This window comes from Diabrotica virgifera, chromosome 4 (genome assembly GCF_917563875.1).
Source record: "Diabrotica virgifera virgifera chromosome 4, PGI_DIABVI_V3a".
NCBI classification, from domain to species: Eukaryota; Metazoa; Arthropoda; class Insecta; order Coleoptera; family Chrysomelidae; genus Diabrotica; species Diabrotica virgifera.
In genome coordinates this window covers 230,046,625-230,070,668 of record NC_065446.1, presented here as the reverse complement: position 1 = coordinate 230,070,668, position 24,044 = coordinate 230,046,625, and the positions used below count along the sequence as shown (strand labels likewise).

Here is a 24,044-nt window from a genome sequence, read left to right as displayed (position 1 = left end):
ATCCATATATTATGTATATGTAATTTAGTAGGTATGTTAAATATAGAGTACAATAGTGGTGCTTATCTCATTTTGTTGATCGTTTGATCGTTTTCAAGTTATAAATAGTTTAAAACTGAATAAAGAACGAAAGCTGGAGATTTTCATGGCTCAAAATAAAGAGTATATAATATTATTTTTGTAATCATCGAATACCTAAATTCAAGTTCAAACCTTCTTATATCAGGTCCCGGTAAAAAAGTTTACCATGTTCTATTCTAAAATGTATTTTTTAAATTGTTAATGAGGAAGGTTCCTTATAGGAAGACGGGCGATCGGGCTGCATTAACAACTAAAAACAATGCTTTAAAATGAAATAACTCCAAAATACTTATCAAGAACTGATAAACTAATGTTTAACTTGAATTTAGGTACTTTGTATTTTCAAAAATGATATTTTTTTCTTGTTTTCGAGCGTTGAAAATCGTCATCTTTCGATCTTTTTTCAGTTTTAAATTATTAACTCTAAAACGATCAACTTAAGAGAAAATTTAAAAAAGACGACGTTTTTTGTTTAGAATGATCCAAAAAATCTAAAATAATATCTGCCTGGGCCGGAATGTTTTTTAATGTATAGAAAGTCATTTTTTAATAATTAAATAATTATTATTCATTATAGTTTGAAGAAAATTAGATCGGACACCTCTTGCTTTTTTGCATTTTATAATTATTAACATACTAAATTACACATCCAATAATTTTTATCCATTAAACAGATCGGTGCAGTTCGACCCTATACGCTTAATATATCGTATTTTACACTAGAGAATCACGCCTCAGGCAGGATATTTAAATCGCCGTTCGAAATTGTTTGAATTTTGTTGCTGGTCGGTCTAGTCTCTTTATGAAACCGTAAGCTAGACATAGAACCGATGCCGGCTGGCCCAGGCTTGCCTCTCCAGGTCCGTATCTATTTTTATTTTGTATCATAAAAATAAAGTTATTTAACAAATTTCAAAAAGTTAAATTGTATTTAATGAATTGATTATGGGATAAAGAAATAACGTAAATAGTGGATTGATAGACTGGTGAGGCACTGCCTCAACTGCCTCATAGGACCAGCCGCCACTGGTAATTTATCTCTTGCTATTTTGACTTTTGACCACACGTGTCTCCCCCATAGGGCTATTCATTCACAGTCATTTGTTTCGAGCTTCTGTCATGTGTCACATAATATTAATATATCTACGTCATACGTTATTCGTATATACCATGATACAAACCAAAGACGTATGACGTAGATATATTAATATTATGTGACACATGACAGAAGCTCGAAATAAATGACAATCGATGAAAAGCCCTATTCTGCTTATGTGATTATTCCATTCTTTGTTTTTTCATGTGACCGGCACAATATATAGATTTTGAAGTAGAGGGTAAGGTGAAGTTAATCCCAAATTTTTATTCAAATAATCGGTCATCCATTCTGTAAATGTGATGACCTTCAGTGGCTGCACTCTGTTCTGAAATTCAATAATCGAAATACGCGTATTTTGCGAGCTCATAAATTAGTAAACGATAAATATGTGGTCGCAAAATAATTAATTATATTCATTTTAAGTGCAATTCTCTCTTAAGCCGGAAAGAAGGGAAGGATTTCTTGCGAAGAGGTTGTCGTAGTTCAATAATCGAAATATGCGCGTATTTTAAGAGTTTATTCTTAGTACATATTTATACGCTACACGAATTATATCCGCGATACAATATTTAATTTTTTCTCTTGAGTTGAATCTATTAAGGGTTGTTTGGGCGGGGTTAAGAGGATGAGCTCAAAAATCGAAACTATATCACTTCGAAAGCTCATAAATAGCACGTAATTCTGCCGCAAAGATCGATTCTCAAGATCGCAAAGATCAATAATCTCTATTATTAAGTAGTGCGGTGGCGCTCAGCCTCCCCACAAAAAACTTAATTCCTGCCCATCAGTGTAACGAGCTCAAAATTTTTATTCTGCGGGATAGAAAAGCTCATAAATAGCTCGTAATATTTAGATAGTTGTTTTTTAATTTCTAAAGGGGGTGGCAGCTTAACATATGTAAAATTGTTTTATTTGGTACTTTCTCTTTCTTTATACCCAGGTGTTAATTATTAATTATTCGAGTTTAGTTAGAGCAGGAGCATAGGCGTAACCGCAGGGGTGATTTTGCGGGGTATGACCCCCCCCTTTGGATGTAATTTGAGCTCTATACGCTTAACACCATTATTATTCCATACCCCCCAGAGACCTTCAAAAAGATGTAACCCCCTTAGGATCATCTTAGTTACACACCTCTGAGCAGGAGTAGTCACAAATATGGTCACAATTAATAAACATAAGTGATAGCATTAATTTTCTTTAATAAATATTGTTTTGAAAACATACTCATCCTTATATTTTTGTTATAAAACCAATTTCGTGAACGGGAGGGAATTTTTTCATAAAAGTGGGAATTTTCGCTGTTGAATTTTTTTAAGCTGATTGTGGTTGGTTGGCTTCCGTTTGCGTTTACGCCACAGCCACAGGGCAGTATTTCACGAAACCTTAATTCGCACACTTGATCCAACGTTGCCAATTGTACGGGTAACAGTCAATGCGCGGTAAATTTAAAAAAGTGGATGCATTGTGCCAGCACACAATGTGACACAATCATAATATAATGATTAGTAATATATTAATTTAATCATTAAAGGTAGTCAGTAACTGCGTGCGTCATACATATTATATTTTCAAGTTTAATTTATGTCTTACTAATATACATACATGATAAAGCTCAAGCTAAAATAAGTTTATTCAAGCGTTTAAGCTATTAGGTCAGGATCCCGCGTATGAAAAAAAAATTGATTAATAGCAAGCTGAAAATTTGTTAATAGGTTAAGGGTGTCTAGTCGGACAAACTTTGATATATGGGAACACTGGAAATTTTAATTGTGGAACAGGTTAAAAATTTGGAACGGTCAGACCACGAAAACGTCACATGTATTTTGTCCAAAAGAACTTCCAATTGATTTGTTACCCTTTCATGCAAAAATCAGACTGCTATTTATCACCTGTCATAATTCCTGTCATTTGACATATTCTACGTGTTCCACTCATTTATAATTCTCATTTGGTGATAAATAGCAACCTGATTTTTGCATGAGAGTTTAATGAAAGGGTAACAATTCAATTGGAAGTTCTGTCGGACAAAATACATGTGACGTTTTCGTGGTCTGACAGTTCCAAATTTTTAACCTGTTCCACAATTAAAACCCCTTTTCCTATATATCAAAGTTTGTCCGACTAGACACCCTTAAGCTATTAACAAATTTTCAGCTTGCTTAATCAACTTTTTTTTCATAACGCTGGAGCCAGACCTATATACATATATGTACAAGAACTGTAAGAAATTTTGTGAAAGTGGCTTACGAAAAAAAAAACAAACAGATCGCTTCGTAGCGGCAATTAAGATTGCTTCGTAGGGGTAACTTCAGACATGGCCTGTTCTGTTGGGCCATAACAGAGGGTTACTTTAAATTGTCGGCTCGAGTGGGGAAAGAATTTGGTAAGATACTGGGTGCCATGTAAATACCAGGTAAATTCAGAACCAAGTACTAACTTTTATTACAGGAGTGAAATGGAAAGAATAAGCTAAAGACAGCCTAACTCGGCAACCTTTAATATATTACTCGGACACATATTTGCTGTTTATTTAGCGTTTACCTCTAAATCACCGCCTTTGAAATCAATAGGCAGTGATAGTGTTGTTACCATATCAATTTATAAAAGAAAAAGTTGATATAAAAATAGTGTTTTTCAAACTAAGCAATATCTTAAGGCTTAAGGATTACAATAAAACGAACGTATATAGTCGTACCGAATTTATTTTGCAAACATGAAGTTGATCAAGTGCAATCAATTACACAGTTTAAGAAAATACCTCTAATACAAAGTATAACAATACTTGAATATATGCTATACAGGGTGTTATAACAGAAAAAAATAATAAGCAGTAGAATATGATCGCCGTTTACAATTAAAAGAAACAAACGCCGTTTACAATTTATGATTTAAAAATTGTGGCCTTCTATGGAAAGTTTTTGTTATCAATGGGTTAAAGTGTTTTTCACTCAATAATATGTAATATGTGTAGAGCACCAATTCAAGTTAAACTTGTTATTGATTTTTGTGTTTGTTATTGTTTTGTATTTTTTATGACTCTGTAAGCATTGTCTATAAAATTGTACAATTTTCCATGACAATAAAGCATATTTCTATTCTAAGTTGTCTATTTCTTAAACCAAAGCATTGATTATTACTACGAAATATTATTTTGTAGAAGTTGTCAAACAAATAAAATATTTGGGAATCATTATTGATAATTTATTTATCAACATTAAAAACGATTTATTGATTACAGTTAATTTATTTAATGGAAATTAAGGTAATAATAATAATAATAATGTTTATTCAACACAAATATAACAATATACATAAAATAATAAACTATAAAATCTTCATGCGACTAAAACATATCAAAGTGTAGATATAGTTAATAAGAATAAACATAGGAAGCCACAAGAAAATAAATTTGCACGTAGCTATAGCCCAAAGTAACTCCTGTTGTTTATCCAAATCTTCACTAGTCAAAAGCCTTTAAATTAAAGTTCCAGCAGTTTTTCCTTTTTCTACATATATAAAATAGCTGGTGTTTGTTCCTAAAAACAAATACATAAATAAAAATGTTACGTTGTGTACCATAAAAATCATACAAATGTGGAAAGTACCACAAAAGTACAGTACACACTTGATACTCCGACATGCTCGGTAGTCTGACCTTTTGGTCCCATACCTGTCGGACTATCAAGGGAAGGGTATTTTAATATTAGGACAGTTATACCTATAAGGTTTAGGTTAGTTTAGTTAGTTTTATATAAGGGCAGTTGCCATAATAAGCCACAACAAAAAGGTATTAAAAGAAAAAGCTATAGATCTGAAATGGGAAGCTACTATGTTTAGTTTATATATAAATGAAAGTAAAACAAAATATATAGAGTGCACAAAGTAAAATCAACATGAACATCTGAAGGTAGAAAACCATACCTACGAATATGCCTCCCATTTTCACTACCCAGACTCAATAATAAATGACAACAACGCCAGTCAAGAAAAGCATGGATTAAGCAGCAATAAGTGATTTTATGCATACAAAGACTTGACGAAAAGTAAGTTACTAAGTCTAACCTTAGAATCTACAAAACAAATCTACACATTGCAGTGATGGTTTGTGGAGAATTAAAATGAACCACGAGCTGGATAATACTAATGCAGAGCGCAGATATTGTTAGAATTGTAAAATCTCAAAGACTAAATTGGCTTGATCACTCAGAAAGAATGCCAGATAATCGAGCTGTACAAGTAATCCAGAGATGGAAGCCCCAAGGAAATAGAACAAGAGGAAGGGCCCATAAAAGATGGATAGACGATATAGAGGGGGATCTTAAAACCATGAACATCAGAAAAGTATCTGCAGGGCAGAATGTTGTTAAGCACACCAAGACTCACAAAGGCGGGTTGTAGCACCATTAGAAAAAGATTGAAGGACAGTTTAGGCTATATGCATTAAAACATGGTGAGCTTTGCATCTAACCATATTGTAATAAACTATATCTTAATATCTTATACTTACATGGTCGAGAGAAGTCTCTTCATTATTTTCTTTACATTTACTTCTTTCATCAGCTCTTCTCTTGCATTCTAGATCACCTTTTCTTTTTATTGCCTGCTTTGGTAACCCATGTTTTAGTTTGGAATATCTTTTTAAAGTGGCTGGCTTTCCTGATAATTAAGTTTGAATTATTACCAGGTACATCTTTATTATTGTAGACATTTTTTAAAAACCTTATTAATTGAATTACTTACCACTTTTATACAATGTTTATTGCATATTCTTTCATATTTTAATTTTAGTTCTGTTCTCCTTATGGCTTTTACATATCCATTAATCCATTGTTCCCGACTTTGTTTTGTTCAGTTAGGATAACTATTTAATTTACATTTATTTATTTACATTTAAAAGATAATCTGTCAATTGTCAAATTGGTGTCAAATATTGAGATTTTAGTGACTCGGCAACGTTGGATCAAGTGTGCGAATTAAGGTTTCGTAGTATTTCCTCTCTCATCTGTCATCCACAATCTGTCATCTCAAGAAAAAGAGAAGAAGAATTGAGAAGAATAATCTGCATTTTTTCTTTTCAAGTTATTGTTTATTTTATTTTTTATTTTTATTAGATATGGATATGAAAGTGGAAGTTAATGTTAAAGTTGAAAAGGAAGAGTTGGATGAATATGACCAAAAATATATGGACAATCAGTTATCGACATCAACAGATCTACCAGACATAAAAGATGAACCAGAGGAAAATAAACCAGGTAAGGAGGAAAGCCAAATAAATAATAAATATTCTGCATATAACGTTAACACGTTAGCATCTGTATCACTAAAATAGGATATTTTAATATTTAGTCCAAACAAAAACTTTAATCTGTTTTATAATCACTGCTTCCAACAAACTGATATAAATGAATATAAGCACTGATATAAATCACTGTTTCCAACGTGTTACTAATACCGTTGATTGAGGTATTGGGTATACTCCCAATACCTCAATCAACGCTAATACTAATATATCTTCATCTGACATTACTTCATCCTATAGTCTTTTATCAGAGCTTGTTTAGCTTCAAAGGAAGACATACTGGGTTATTTATAACACTTCTCAAATTATGTGTTCAACAATTACTTATAAAGTAATGCAATATTCGCAAGTAACCCCAACGCCTTGATTTCATCAAATAAGAACAGATAAGCCATCAACAACATCTGATGTGAGCCATCCATGTCTCTCACCTTTATTGCTACATAAATGGAACACAATTGACTAAAGGACACTGCACACATCTTATGGAAAATATAATGTCACTCAAATGAAATAAAATTTACATGAATAGATACGTCCTGAAATTTTAATAATTTAATTAGTGCATTAATTGTGATTAAAGTTTATCGAAATTGCATTTTGAAGTCCATAAAATTGGCATTCATAAATAATATTAATCTAGCGGCTATTCACCACTAACTTAAGCCGATTACAGGTGGTACAACTAACCAAATTATACCTACTTTATTATCAATAATAATAGGAAAAGATAAGAGTAAGCCTTTGCCTTAATCCCTCGAGAAAGATTTATGGAGTAAGCGAATCACAAGATCTTGTTAATCAAAATACAGAGTTGGCACAATGGTATCAAATTATTGAAATTTCAGGATGCATTCATTCATGTAAATTTTATTTCATTTGAGTGTCATTATATTTTCCATAAGATGTGTGCTGTGTCCTTTGAATGGAAATTATAATATTCTGGGTTCTCTAAAGGCTCATATTCGATAATTTAAGTAAAGTTTATGTCCAGTTCACAGATCTCATAAAAAAATGCCATGCCGGGGCTGAAGGTGTTAATAATGCTGGGTGTTTCACATAGTTTTGGAAATGATTAGAATACATATTTAAGGGGAATGGAGCAAAATGCAAAATTTTTAATGTGTTTTAAATGTATTCATTTTTTTTAATCCTGAGAAAACTAATACCTAAGTATTTTTGAAAAATTTAAACGCCTAATGAAATTCGTATTTTGTCTGTTCTCTTTCTGTTTGCAATTTTCCCCAGGAACCTCATTTCCATAGCATTGACTCTGGATTTTTGTCTCCCCGTCAATGTCCATGTCTCGCTGCTATATATGATTGTTGGTCTAACTACTGATTTAACGACTGCCGTTTTTACTTTCTCCTGTATCTCTTTTTCCCCCAAATATGTTGTTTTCATAGTGTTAAATAAGCTTCCTGTTCGTCCCATTCTCTCGTTTATTTCCATGTCTTGTTTACCATTTGATTCGATTATTACTCCTAGGTATTTAAAATATTCCACTTGCTCTAGTTGTTTCCCGTCTAATTCTATTGAGTGTGTCTTCCTCGTATTTGAAATTATCATTGTTTTTGTTTTCTCTGTATTAATTTTCATATTTTATGTTTGATTGTTCTTCTTCTAGGATTTCAAGATTGTTCTGTAAGTCTTCTCTGTTTTCTGCTATCAATACCATGTCGTCTTCAAATAGTTGCTCCAATAGTTGGTTCTGTTTCATTTGCCAGTATCCTAATGTTAGTTTTCTCATTCTTCTCTTGGCTTTCTTTATCTTTTTATCCAGTACCACTGAGAATAGCAGTGGACTCAGCACGCATCCCTGTTTGACACCTTGACTTGTAGTAAATTCTCTGGATTCCTCGTTATTGGTTCTTACTGTATTTGTATTATTTTTGTACATATCCTTTATTATTGTTCAAGCAATCTATATAGTGTAATGGGTAAGATTATTGTAGCTTTGGGTTGTTCTTCTTTAATATTAGGCCGGCAGCTGGTGTTTTTTGGTAATTAAATATGTAGTTAAAAATATTTATTTATACTTAGTAAATACCGTTAAGGCAGGACATAATATTGTGTTAAAATTAATTTTATCAATTTTTTAATAACATTTAACCTCACAGGGACCTCCCTCTTACCTCATGCTTGCATTAATAACTGATGTTAGAATAGCTTTTATAATTAATCTTGTTATTGTTAGAATTACTGATACTAAAAGAACTTTATAAAAACACAGTTAGATCTAAAATTACTTTAGGTATACAGTTCAAAACTTTTAAAATTCAGCACAAAATGCAAGCATGTCCCCGCTCTTTTTTATTAAAAATAAAAATCTAAAAATATTTTTTTAACCGAGTCTTTTCATTAGTACACTTATGTTTGGAAAATGAATTGCACAACACAACAATTAAAATACTGATACACTTAGCTCATTTTCTCCTTCTTCCGTATTTTCTTCGTCACTATCATCGCCCAATTCAATAATAAATTTATTTCCACCATTAATGTGGAAGTGCCCAATCTTCTTATAATATTCTTCTACTTTGATCACTTTGGCGATTCTTTTCTGCCAGTCTACTTTGGTAATATTGGCTACTTCTTTTTTAAGTATCTCAATTACCTTTTTGTCAAATTTAGGAAATGTATTTGAACGCCTTATACTTGGTTTTAATTGTCCCCAAATTAACTCAATAGGATTGAAAACACAAAAGTAGAGGGGAAGTCTCAATATAGTGTGTCCATGCTTTTCGGCAATACTCTCTAGAGCGTATAATTTTCTAAATTGCTTCATGTGTAGAACTTCAATGAGTTGTTTTTTTGTGTAAAAATCTTCGAAATACAAATAATTTTCCATTAAAAAATTTTGCAGGTCAGCTTTGAAGATGTATTTGGTATTTTAGTGAGCTGTCGGGAATGATAGGAACCGTTGTCAAGCACTATTACGCTGTTTTTCTCCAAGTTTGGGATCAGCGAGTTTTCAAACCAATCTTCAAAAATGTCAGCTTCCATATTCTTGTGGTAGTCAACGTTACAATCTTCCATTTTCTTCCCACATAATTTTAAAGCATTTGGAACCCATTCCTCACTTCCTCCGCAATGTACAATAATTAGCCGCGAGCCTTTATTTGCAGGCATTTCTGGTATGCACATGCTTGAACCATCTGTCCATCCTTTCTTTACTGTATCGTGGGTATCATACCAAGTTTCATCTAAATAATAAATTCTCCTATTTTCTTGCCTATATTTATTAATTTCTTCTAGGTACATATTACGTCTGTTGACTATTCTTTGGTTTTCCATAATTGCTTGACGTTTATTTATTTTTTTTTAACTTAAAGCCCATTTTTTTTATCCAATTTTGAAGAGTTCTCTCACAGCAGTTCATATTTCGACCGGTTGTTTCCAATTTCTTTCTTATTATTTTTATTGTAGGTATTTCATTGCTTTTGTAGCAGTCGTATATTGTGGTTTTGAATAGTTTTACGAGTGACGGATTTAAAGGTCTTGAAAATTTGTAGTCACATCGTTTCTTGCGATGATAGGGTTCATTTTAACTATTTTATATACTGATGTGATCTTGATTATTGATATGAGATAATATTCTTATATGTCATTTAATTTAATCCATGCATTAATCATAATCTAATTAATTTACCAGATCACATATCAATATGTTTTCAATCTCAGGGCGAATTATAAAATTAATTACTTACTCTCGTGGCTTCTAAGTATTTCTTAATGGTTCCTAATCGGGATAGGAAAGAAAAGAGTAAAATAATAACACATATGGGTTACAATTGTAATCAAAATATTGTTTATTTTATCTAACTGGCAATCACTGCTTAATATTTGCTATATCTTATTATTCTTAAACATAACATTTACACATGGGAATCTTATTTCCTTTTGGTTTCCAATTGAAAGTTTTTATTAACATTTAACTATTATGATTTATTAGCAACAATTCTATTTAAGTTTGATGAAGCTTTTCTGATATTATTGATTATGTTTCTTCAATTTTAAATGTGGTATTTAATACGAAAAACCCATACATTCATGTCCAAACAAATGAGACTGACCTTTTTCTGGTGAACTGAGAATGTCTTCACACAAGACCCGTTTCCTGCTATCCTTGGCTGCAATCAAAACCTCGTCCTGGCTTCCAGTAATGTTCTCCTTTGAAACTAGCTCGTATAGCTCTCGTTTCCTGCTTCTGTCGTGATGCTGTGTTCTACCTTTTTCGAAACTGCAATCAGCTACCGGGAACTCTTGGCTCAAGGAGGTTCTTTTACTCTCAACCTGGCCTCGTTCCACGATAGATACTCCACACTCACGGAACTACACCGGCTTTCTCACTCTCCGTACACTACCGTCTACTACTGGACTTCACTTCTCGACAGCTCAAAACATTCTGATCTCTATTTGTCATTCATTCCCCTACTTTCTAAATATCCCTTCCAGATTCACAAATCAAACTTCCACCACCAACTCTCATTCGCAGTATTTCTCAAAACCAATTTTTAATCTTTCTAAATATGCTTAATGGATTTCAAAAGAAAAATAGTTAATTCCCATTCTAAAATTACTTTCTACTAATTACAAAATTTAATGATCTATTATCTACTTCCACTAAGTCTTATTTAGCATCGGCTAATGATCGAACCTTCCGCGAACAACGATAATCACCTATTATCGATTTCACTTGAGTTTTATTTTAAGCGCATTGTCCCGAGTTTCGTTTAATCACTTCTTAAAATTAAATATAACAATTTGTTGTATACAGGTTGTTCTAAATTTATATGCCCGTGGTTGAGAAAATTGAAAATATTTTATATTAAATTGAATTTTATCTATAATTATCAAAATTTAATTTTCATATCAAATAGAAATATAACAAATCCCCGCCTTGTATTCGATAAAATTTATCTGCATTTTTAAATAAATTTTCTCGAGGCAAAACCAACTCCCTGTATATTTCCTTACTTTAATCTACGTCTTATATCCTAACTTACTATCTACTTCATGTATCTGTCTTTTATTCGTGATATTTGTATACATCGTGAATATTATAAATTCCTCGGATCTTTTCCGAGTTCCTGTGCCTCAACTCATAACTATTTATCCCATTTTCATTATTCACGATGTACACAAATATCACGAATAAAAGACAGATACATGAAGTAGATAGTAAGTTAGGATATAAGACGTAGATTAAAGTAAGGAAATATACAGGGAGTTGGTTTTGCCTCGAGAAAATTTATTTAAAAATGCAGATAAATTTTATCGAATACAAGGCGGGGATTTGTTATATTTCTATTTGATATGAAAATTAAATTTTGATAATTATAGATAAAATTCAATTTAATATAAAATATTTTCAATTTTCTCAACCACGGGCATATAAATTTAGAACAACCTGTATACAACAAATTGTTATATTTAATTTTAAGAAGTGATTAAACGAAACTCGGGACAATGCGCTTAAAATAAAACTCAAGTGAAATCGATAATAGGTCATTATCGTTGTTCGCGGAAGGTTCGATCATTAGCCGATGCTAAATAAGACTTAGTGGAAGTAGATAATAGATCATTAAATTTTGTAATTAGTAGAAAGTAATTTTAGAATGGGAATTAACTATTTTTCTTTTGAAATCCATTAAGCATATTTAGAAAGATTAAAAATTGGTTTTGAGAAATACTGCGAATGAGAGTTGGTGGTGGAAGTTTGATTTGTGAATCTGGAAGGGATATTTAGAAAGTAGGGGAATGAATGACAAATAGAGATCAGAATGTTTTGAGCTGTCGAGAAGTGAAGTCCAGTAGTAGACGGTAGTGTACGGAGAGTGAGAAAGCCGGTGTAGTTCCGTGAGTGTGGAGTATCTATCGTGGAACGAGAGGTAGGCCAGGTTGAGAGTAAAAGAACCTCCTTGAGCCAAGAGTTCCCGGTAGCTGATTGCAGTTTCGAAAAAGGTAGAACACAGCGTCACGACAGAAGCAGGAAACGAGAGCTATACGAGCTAGTTTCAAAGGAGAACATTACTGGAAGCCAGGACGAGGTTTTGATTGCAGCCAAGGATAGCAGGAAACGGGTCTTGTGTGAAGACATTCTCAGTTCACCAGAAAAAGGTCAGTCTCATTTGTTTGGACATGAATGTATGGGTTTTTCGTATTAAATACCACATTTAAAATTGAAGAAACATAATCAATAATATCAGAAAAGCTTCATCAAACTTAAATAGAATTGTTGCTAATAAATCATAATAGTTAAATGTTAATAAAAACTTTCAATTGGAAACCAAAAGGAAATAAGATTCCCATGTGTAAATGTTATGTTTAAGAATAATAAGATATAGCAAATAGTAAGCAGTGTTTGCCATTTAAATAAAATAAACAATATTTTGATTACAATTGTAACCCATATGTGTTATTATTTTACTCTTTTCTTTCCTATCCCGATTAGGAACCATTGAGAAATACTTAGAAGCCACGTAAGTAAGTAATTAATTTTATAAAAAGCCCTGAGATTGAAAACATATTGATATGTGATCTGGTAAATTAATTAGATTATTATTAATGCATTGATTAAATTAAATGACATATAAAAATATTATCTCATATCAATAATCAAGATCACATCAATACATTAGAAAGTGGAATTTCTGTTAAATCAGAGGTGGCTTGTGCCAATAGTGTTTCATCGAAGCCGAATTTCGTAGTAGATTTTTGTATACATTCAAACATACTTGCTGTGTTTCTGCATTTAAATGCATTCGAATCTTCTTTACGAGCTCTTTTTTTTTAGTAATTACATTCACACTAGCACTGGCAATTTCTACAATATCAGCGTTATCGTACACGATATTTACATTATCCCACGGTCGCCACATCACTATTCACATTAATTAAATTACAATAATTAACACTTGACACTCTCCAAACGAAATACTAAACCAATATTCAAAATAATTACAGCAACAAAACACTCGTATCACTTAACACACATACACTCCAGTACTAACACACTGCTAGCTACCGAACTAAAACTAAGATTTTGCACGAAACTTGTGAATAGATATGCGGGAGGTCTGACCGTAAAAACACAGATGCTTCAAAGGGCCGCTTCTTAAACGTTTGACCTAATATCTATATTTGAAGAATATCATATTTCACCGGCTTAAAGCTATTCCACAGTATATTTTATTCGGACAATACTTCTATTATGTATCTGTCGACTCCCCTTTCTTTTAGTGTCTTCCATACGTCCTTTCTTCGGATTCTGTCAAATGCCTTTTCCAGGTCAATGAAGCACATATGTATCTCTCTATTCTTCTTGATTACCTTCTCACTTACTCGTCTTAATGTGAACATTAGGTCTTGCATGCTTCTGTCCTTCCTGAATCCACACTGTGTGTCTTCCATAATTGTTTCTATTTGGGTTTTTATTCTTGTCTCTATTATTCTTGCGAATACCTTCCCAGGGATACTTGATATGGTGATACCTCGGTAATTATTACAGTTTCTCTTGTCTCCCTTTTTGTGTATTGGTAATATAATGTCTTTCTTCCAGTCCTTTGGTAATTCTGCTCTATTTATGATATCATTCATTAGTTCCTTCATGCTATCCATTCCCTCTCTCCCCATGAATTTTATCATTTCCGGGGTGATATGATCCTTGGCTGGTGCTTTGCCCAATTTCACTCTTTCTATTGCTTTCTCTAATTCCTCTCTTGTTATGGATTCCATTTGTTGTTCTTGATTCCTTTCTTGTAACTCCCCTATGTTGTCCATGTCTGCATGAGTTAGATCTTTGAAATGTTCTCTCCATCTTTCCATTATTTGTTTTTCTTCTGTTAGTACGTTTCCATTCTTGTCTTTTATATTCGGCATCATGTGCTCTTTCTTTTGTCGAGTTGTTTTAATGCGCCGTAGAAGAGTTTTTGGTTTTCCCTATGTTTTTTTGTCCAAATTTCTCCCATGACCTTTCCTTTCCTGCTTTCACCACTATTTTAACCTCTTTCCTTTTTTCTTTATATGCCTCATAATCTTCCCGGTGTTTTGTACTTAGGTATCTCTTCCAGTTGTCTTTTTTGTTCTTTATTTTCTCTCGTATTTCTTCTGTCCACCATTCCGTTCTCCTCATGTTAGTATTTGCTATTTTTGCTTTCCCCCAAATTTCCTCAGCTGCTTGGATTATGCTGGTTTTTAGATATTCCCATTTTTCTTCTATATTTGTATTTTTTGCCCTACCTTTCAAAGTATTATCTAATTTTTCTTGGAATTTCTTCTTATATCTTTCCTTTTTTAATTTGTAACTTTTTATTTTTTCGTTTACAACCTTTCTTCTCTTTTCTTCATTTTCTTCTGTTATTCTCATTCTCATTATTACTAGATGGTGGTCACTGCCAATCTCTGAGCCTCTTTTCACTTTCGTATCCTGTACTCTTTTCCATTTGTTGCTGCTTACCAAAAAGTAATCTATGATTGATTTTTCGTTCCTACTCTCATGTATTTAGGTACTTCTTTATGTTTAAATTTTGTATTTGTTATAACTAGTTTGTTCTTCATACATATTTCTATTATTCTTTCACCATTTCTGTTTAGTATTTCTTCTCCTTCTTTTCCCATGCACTCCTCTATTCCGCTGTTGTTGTTTCCGACTCTATCGTTTAGATCTCCCATTACAATTATGTTTTCTTCCCCATTATCAATTTGCTTTTGAAGCTCCTCGAAAAATTTAAATAATAAAAAATAAAAATTAATAAAAGTGGGAATTTTCGCTGTTGAACTTTTTTAAGCTGAGAGTGGTCGAGGGAAATTGGTCACTTGACTTGAAGGTTGGCAACACTACCGGAATTATTCCGTTTGCGTTTACGCCACAGCCACAAGGCAGTAGGGAGTTTGCTACGTAACGTACGCATCTCCGTATACGTAAAGCAACTAACGTGTCGTAGAGGATGAATGTTAAAATAGGGAGTTTTTGTGCACACAAATACGTAAACGTAAAGCATCTTTTTAACATATACGCTTGCGCATTAATGGTTGAACTCCCGTATCGCGATACGTATTACCTAAGGTTACGGGCTGGTACGTTAGGTTCATACGCATCCCTATCGAGCCGAAAGTCACCGAATGCACACGAGGATCTTGCCCGATTACCTACCAAATGAACATTTCATCAGCGTACTACCTGTTTATAAACATTTTAAGGTTATATTGGTTATTGGTTTAGTCTATTTGAGTAAAATTATTCTGTTTGTAATTGGAAATTGGAACTTCATAATAGATTTAAAATTTTATTGTTTTTAAGTTGTCTATTAATAAAGCAAAACAAACAAATCTTGTATTAATTTAAGAAATACAGTGATCACTAAAATTAATAACTAGATAAACAAATGACCTAGTTTCAGTAAAATTTTCAAATAAATATTACCACACTATTTACACTATACCTAGTGGAATTCTGATATAGATATACAATAATTTACAACTAAAAAGTAGGTATGAACAAAAATAAAAAAATTTTAACCTAAGGAAAAATAATATTTTTATATTTAAATAGAAGCAATTAAAACCATACAATTTCATCATTCATTTATCTTTTTTTACATTTGTATACTAATTGTATATTGTGTGAACATTGTTTTATTTTTTTGAATGTCAACGGAATTTAAAAGTGACTTTACGATTTGCTTTACGTTACGTTAAGGCAGTTACAAAAACTACCTATTTTAACATTCATCCTCTACGACACGTTAGTTGCTTTACGTATACGGAGATGCGTACGTTACGTAGCAACAAAAACTCCCTAGTAGTAGGTAGTTTTTGTAACTGCCTTAACGTAACGTAAAGCAAATCGTAAAGTCACTTTTAAATTCCGTTGACATTCAAAAAAATAAAACAATGTTCACACAATATACAATTAATATACAAATGTAAAAAAAGATAAATGAATAATGAAATTGTATGGTTTTAATTGCTTCTATTTAAATATAAAAATATTATTTTTCCTTAGGTTAAATTTTTTTATTTTTGTTTATACCTACTTTTTAGTTGTAAATTATTGTATACCTACATCAGAATTCCAGTAGGTATAATGTAAATAGTGTGGTAATATTTATTTGAAAATTTTACGAAACTAGGTAATTTGTTTATCTAGTTATTAATTGTGGTGATCACTGTATTTCTTAAATTAATACAAGATTTGTTTGTTTTGCTTTATTAATAGACAACTTAAAAACAATAAAATTTTAAATCTATTATGAAGTTCCAATTTACAATTACAAACAGAATAATTTTACTCAAATAGACTAAACCAATAACCAATATAACCTTAAAATGTTTATAAACGGATAGTACGCTGATGAAATGTTCATTTGGTAGGTAATGGGGCAAGATCCTCGTGTGTATTCGGTGACTTTCGGCTCGATAGGGATGCGTATGAACCTAACGTACCAGCCCGTAACCTTAGGTGATACGTATCGCGATACGGGAGTTCAACCATTAATGCGCAAGCGTATATGTCAAAAAGATGCGTTACGTTTACGTATTTGTGTGCACAAAAACTCCCTAGTATCTCCTCTCTCATCTGTCATCCACAATCTGTCATCTCAAGAAAAAGAGAAGAAGAATAATCTGCATTTTTTATTTTCAAGTTATTGTTTATTTTATTTTTATTAGATATGGATATGAAAGTGGAAGATAATGTTAAAGTTGAAAAGGAAGAGTTGGATGAATATGACCAAAAATATATGGACAATCAGTTATCGACATCAACAGATCTACCAGACATAAAAGATGAACCAGAGGAAAATAAACCAGGTAAGGAGGGAAGCCAAATAAATAATAAATATTCTGCATATAAAGTTAACACGTTAAGCCTCTCGTGACGCTGATGCTGTCTCACGGTGCTGTGATCTTGTCGGACCTCGTGAGCTTACGGTGTGTCTCAAAGCTAAATTTTACATCAGACGGCGTGAGCAGGTGAAGAGACACGGTGCAATCTTATGTATTATACTATTGAATAAAGCCAGTCTAGGGGAACACTTTAGTGTTTGCGGTTTCAAAATAGGATATTTTAATATTTAGTCGAAACAAAAACTTCGGTTTGTTTTATAATCACTGCTTCCAACAAACTGATATAAATGAATAGAAGCACTGATATAAATCACTGTTTCCAACGTGTTACTAATACTAATATATCTTCATCTGACATTACTTCATCCTATAGTCTTTTATCAGAGCTTGTTTAGCTTCAAAGGAAGACATACTGGGCTATTTATAACACTTTTCAAATTATGTGTTCAACAATTACTTGTAATGCAATATTCGCAAGTAACCCCAATGCCTTGATTTCATCAAATAAGAACAAATAAGCCATCAACAACATCTGATGTGAGCCATCCATGTCTCTCACCTTTATTGCTACATAAATGGAACACAATTGACTAAAGGACACTGCACACATCTTATGGAAAATATAATGTCACTCAAATGAAATAAAATTTACATGAATAAATGCGTCCTGAAATTTTAATGATTTAATTAGTGCGTTAATTGTAATTAAAGTTTATCGAAATTGCATTTTGAAGTCCATAAAATTGGCATTCATAAATAATATTAATCTAGCGGCTATTCACCACTAACTTAAGCCGATTACAGGCGGTACAACTAACCAAATTATACCTACTTTATTATCAATAATAATAGGAAAAGATAAGAGTAAGCCTTTGCCTTAATCCCTCGAGAAAGATTTATGGAGTAAGCGAATCACAAGATCTTATTTCTCTCTTTGACACAAGTACATTCCTATTTGATTTTAGATTTATTTTTATCAATTTACACTCTTGTTAATCAAAATACAGAGTTGTACAATGGTATCAAATTATTGAAATTTCAGGACGCATTTATTCATGTAAATTTTATTTCATTTGAGTGTCATTATATTTTCCATAAGATGTGTGCTGTGTCCTTTGAATGGAAATTATAATATTTTGGGTTCTCTAAAGGCTCATATTCGATAATTTAAGTAAAGTTTATGTCCGGTTCACAGAACTCATAAAAAAATGCCATGCCAGGGCTGAAGGTGTTAATAATGCTGGGTGTTTCACATAGTTTTGGAAATGATTAGAATACATATTTAAGGGGAATGGAGCAAAATGCAAAATTTTCAATGTGTTTTAAATGTATTCATTTTTTTTTGAATCCTGAGAAAACTAATAAGTATTTTTGAAAAATTTAAACGCATAATGAAATTCGTATTTTGTCTGTCCTCTTTCTGTTTGCAATTTTCCTCAGGAACCTCATTTTCATAGCATAGACTCTGGATATTTGTCTCCCCGCCAATGTCCATGTCTCGCTGCTATACATGCTTGTTGGTCTAACTACTGATTTAACGACTGTCGTTTTTACTTTCTCCTGTATCTTTTTTTTCCCCACAAATGTTGTTTTCACAGTGTTAAATAAGCTTTCTGTTCGTCCCATTCTCTCGTTTATTTCCATGTCTTGTTTACTTACCATTTGATTCGATTATTACTCCTAGGTATTTAAAATATTCCACTTGCTCTAGTTGTTTCCCGTTTAATTCTATTGCGTGTGTCTTCTTCGTATTTGAAATTATCATTGTTTTTGTTTTCTCTGTATTAATTTTCATATTTATGTTTGATAGTTCTTCTTCTAGCATTACAAGATTGTTCTGTAAGTCTTCTCTGTTTTCTGCTATCAATACCATGTCGTCTGCAAATAGTAGCTCCGATAGTTGGGTCTGTTTCATTTGCCAGTATCCTAATATTAGTTTTCTCATTCATCTCTTGGTTTTCTTTATCGCTTCATCCAGTACCACTGAGAATAGCAGTGGACTCAGCACGCATCCCTGTTTGACGCCTTGACTTGTAGTAAATTCTCTGGATTCCTCCAGAGAATTGGATAACCAAATTATACCTACTTTATTATCAATAATAATAGGAAAAGATAAGAGTAAGCTTCTGCCTTAATTCCTCGAGAAAGATTTATGGAGTAAGCGAATCACAAGATCTTCTTTCTCTCTTTGACACAAGTACATTCCTATTTGATTTTAGATTTATTTTTATCAATTTACACTCTTTTTAATCAAAATACAGAGTTGGCACAATGGTATCAAATTATTGAAATTTCAGGACGCATCTATTCATATAAATTTTATTTCATTTGAGTGACATTATATTTTCCATAAGATGTGTGCCGTGTCCTTTGAATGGAAATTATAATATTCTGGGTTCTCTAAAGGCTCATATTCGATCATTTAAGTAAAGTTATTGTCCGGTTCACAGATCTCATAAAAAAATGCCATGCCGGGGCTGAAGGTGTTAATAATGCTGGGTGTTTCACATAGTTTTGGAAATGATTAGAATACATATTTAAGGGGAATGGAGCAAAATTCAAAATTTCCAATGTGTTTTAAATGTATTAATTTTTTTTGAATCCTGAGAAAACTAATAAGTATTTTTGAAACATTTAAACGCATAATGAAAGACTTTTATTACCGGGGGCCATGTTACAAGTAGTTTAAAACCAGTAGTCTTAAAAAAGTAATTTACCGAGTTCAGAAAGGTAACTTTTATCAGTAGAGAGATATCGCAAAGGCATTTTTATCGCACGGTAATAACGTTAACGCTAATTTGACATTTAGGATGAAACAAAAATAATTTATAGAATACAAATTTTATAAAGTAAAAACTGTGAATCATCTTGTTTCCTGTGTTGAGAAACACATGTGTTCTTATTTTGTCTACAATAGACTACTTTTTGTGGTAAGAATATTAGTTATTCAGATATTTTGTATTATTTTTATACTGATTATTTATATTTATTGTTGGTTAACTCATTAAAATTAAAATGGATGTCAACCTGCTCAGTATCCAATGCTGAATCTGATCTCTGATCTCTTGACAAAAAGCTTGAGTTCTGTGAAACATAATAAGTTTTTGAAAGAGATTGGTTTAAAAAAAAACAGTACAATCCTGTATAAAAGGTATATTTAAAAACCCTCAAAAGGGCCACATCAAAATCACATAACTAGTTTTCGACTGGTTTACCAGTCATCGTCAGTGCTTAACCAAGTGCACCAAGATAGTATTTAACAAAAATATTAGGGTCAAATCCCAGTAAAAGAAGTCCGTCAAGGAAACATTGGTTTAAAAAGCTACATAAAGTATGGATGTTTAAAATATCCCCCCAGTGCTGAGCGTGCTAATAACCGGTAAAATAACGCAAAAGATAGAAAAAATAATACATTGTGAAGTAAAAAGGGATGAAACTATTAGAGGTGGAAATTATCGATGTAAACGTATAAATTAACATTATTTTATATATAGTTCCCTACCTTTAGGCGTATCGGAGGAGTATGACAACAACTGTCACCGTAACAGGAGAATTTTATAAAATACTCCTGTCACAGACGTCCAAAGGTGGGAAACTACATATATAATGTAATGTTATTTTATACGTTTATATCGATAATTTCCACCTCTACTAGTTTCATCTCTTTTTATTTCACAATGTATTATGTTTTCCATCTTTTGTGTTATTTTGCCGGTTATTAGCGCGATCATCACTGTATTTTGTTTACATTATTAAACCTGATACATTAAACATACATAAACCTGTTTACATTATTAAACCCGTACCCCGTACTCAATAGATAGCTTATTCTACTACTTACCAGACAACTCTAATGCCATTTTCAACATTAAATTACTTCTGAACGACATTATCAGGATACATTTCTTCTTCTTCTTGTGCCACTCCTATCGGAGATTGAAAATCATCAAGGCTACCCTGACTTTGTTTACAGCTGACCTAAAAAGTTCATTAGTGGTGCAGCCAAACCACTCTCTCAAATTCCGCATCCACGACATTCTTCTACGGCCTGGATTCCGTTTTCCTTCTATTTTTCCTTGCATTATATTTTGAAGTAATGCGTATTTATGACCTCTCATCAGGTGACCCAAATACTCGAGTTTTCTTCGTTTTATCGTTAACAAAATTTCTGGGTCTCTTCCTATCCTTCGTATTACTTCATGATTTGTGATTCTTTCAACCCAACTTATCTTCAGCATTCGACGGTAGCACCACATCTCGAAACTTTCAATATTTTTTATGTTGTTCTGTTTGAGAGTCAGGCCTCTACACCGTATAATAGCGTGTTAAATACGTAGCCTCTTAGCATTCTTAATCGTAGAGGGATGCTTATATCTCTGTTAGAATAGAATAGAAATATGCTTTATTGTCATGAAAAATTTATTTATTTATTTATATACGGGATTACCCCCATTACAACACATACAGTATAAAATCAATCTCTGTAATATCTAACAATAAAACACTGAAAACGTTTGTTTTCTATACTTCCACAAAATTTATTATAACTAAGTGACTACAGCTGTTTCGGCGGAGTGCCTTTCTCAAGTGATATAGTTTACAATGTGTTTGCCTTTTTAAGTCTTCAACTGAAGAGGTTGAGGAGTGGGGAGCTGTTTGTCTCGAGTTGGTCATTCAGAATTATATCTGTATTTTTCAGTTTATTAATTTCCATAGATTCTAAAAAAGATAGCTTAAGGCCTTTATTTTGAATATGTAGAATTTGAAACTCTTCATTGAAAGAATGATTATGATCTAGAAGGTGAAGTGCGTATGTAGAAGTGTCTGTTTTTCTATTGAATGCCCTTTTGTGTTCTGCTATCCGTTTGTCAAAAGTTCTGCCAGTTTGACCGATGTACACAGTCACCACAAGTTAGTTTGTACACACCACTCTGTAGTTGCTTTCTCTTTCGGCTTTTATTGTTCTTAATATATTTGCTTAAGTTGTTGTTAGTTCTGAAAGCTGGTGTTATTCCTTTCTTTTTTATGTATCTGGCTATCTTTGTTGTTATCTTGCCAGTATATGTGAGAGAGCAGAAGGTACTGGGTTCTTTCTGTGGTGGTGGATACACTAATTTCAGGGCTTTCTTATGGAGTAAGCTGTAGTCACTTAGTTATAATAAATTTTGTGGAAGTATAGAAAACAAACGTTTTCAGTGTTTTATTGTTAGATAAAATGAACTTCCATCAAGTAACGGTCGAATCCATCAATTATCTGTAATATCTACTAAACTAGAGTAAAATAAATCTTAATTACATACTTATTAAACAAAAACGAAATATTAATAGTTATCCATTACACATATTACATCTATTACACAAATCAGTTCAAATAAACAAAAAGTACCTGTCAAGCCCTTTTAATCCGATTCTTAAAACCAGCCAAGGAGACACCAAACATTTGCAAGTTATTCTCGTTTATAATTTTTAGTGTTCGCTCAATGGGCGAATGCATACCATAGTTTGTCCGATGAAAAGGTATATAAAACAAATCATGTCTGAGACTTCTGGAGGGAACTTATAAATTAATAGATTGGAGAAGTTCAGAACAACAAATTAAACCATTTATTAATTTAAACACAAATACCAAATCAGAGTTATCTCGTCGAGTTTTTAATAAATTCATGTTGAGTGTTTTTAAAATATAGGTATAATCATGATTAGTAATGCGTATGTTTAATTTGTATGCACAATATCTCAAAAATTTATTCTGCAATCTCTCCAACGTAGTAGAATGAGCTTGGTATTGTGGAGACCATACAATAGATGCATATTCCACTTTAGATACAACCAAAGCATAATATACCGTTCTTAAAGCCCCTACAGATAGTCTCAGACAGTTGCGAATGATAAAGCCCAAAGATTTTGTTACACTATTTATATGTTGCACAAAACGCAACTGCTCATCAAATGTGACTCCTAAGTCTTTTATTGTTTTAACATAAGACAATTCATTTTCATTAATTGTGTAAGAAGTATCATATTTTTTATTACCTCTAAAAAAGCTTATATAACAGCATTTAGCAACATTTAAATGCAAAATATTATTCTCACACCAAATACTCAACCGGTCTAAATCTTCTTGAATTAATGTTACATCAACATTTGAATCTACGGATTTAAATAATTTCAAATCATCTGCAAACATCAGGAAATCGCAATCTCTAAAACATTCTGATATATCGTTCACAAATATATTAAATAACAAAGGTAAACAGTGAGCTCCTTGGGGTACTCCTGATGTCACATGAATTATATTTGAATTAAAACAACCTACTCTCACCTGCTGTGTGCGATCTCTTAAAAAGCTATTGAACCATTGTAAGGATTGATGACTGAAGCCAAAAGGATTTAATTTTCCCAATAAGATGTTATGATCTACTCTGTCAAATGCCTTGGAGAAGTCAGTATAAATAGTATCCATCTGACTTTTATTCTCCAACGCGTTTAATATTTTTTGTTCAAAGAGTACTAAATTTGTTACCGTTGATTTCTTCTGAGAAAATCCATGTTGATTGTGTATTAGACGCTCTTTACAATAAAATTTTAATTGATCGTGCAATAGTCTATCAAAAAGTTTTGGTATAGAGGATTGTTTACAAACGCTTCGATAATTTGTTATGTCTTGTTTATTACCTGATTTAAAAATTGGGCAGATATAAGAGTGCTTCCATA

The 24,044-nt window shown here is 32.2% G+C and overlaps 1 protein-coding gene and 1 long non-coding RNA gene across 9 annotated transcripts in view; one reads left to right on the top strand and one right to left on the bottom strand.

The window, feature by feature from the left end:
- Positions 1 to 4,446: 4,446 nt before the first annotated feature.
- LOC126883322 (uncharacterized) lies at positions 4,447 to 6,071 on the bottom strand. The gene is made up of 3 exons (XR_007697609.1): positions 5,921 to 6,071; positions 5,688 to 5,836; positions 4,447 to 4,716 (listed from the first exon to the last, which is right to left on the bottom strand). It is a non-coding gene; the product is annotated as an uncharacterized LOC126883322 (long non-coding RNA).
- A 131-nt stretch (positions 6,072 to 6,202) lies between these two features.
- The window catches only part of LOC126883320 (gastrula zinc finger protein xLCGF3.1-like), an 84,261-nt gene continuing 66,419 nt past the window's right edge, over positions 6,203 to 24,044 (top strand). For 2 of the 8 annotated variants that reach the window (XR_007697608.1, XM_050648696.1), the window contains exons 1-2: positions 6,210 to 6,432; positions 17,154 to 17,294. Coding sequence is in view for 7 of the 8 variants with exons in the window: in XM_050648696.1 (XP_050504653.1) it covers positions 6,294 to 6,432; positions 17,154 to 17,294 (280 nt within the window). In the remaining variant the exon portion in view is untranslated. Of the gene's footprint in view, positions 6,433 to 17,153; positions 17,295 to 24,044 lie in introns of all 8 variants that reach the window. The other 6 variants (XM_050648697.1, XM_050648699.1, XM_050648703.1 and 3 more) reach the window with 6 other exon arrangements.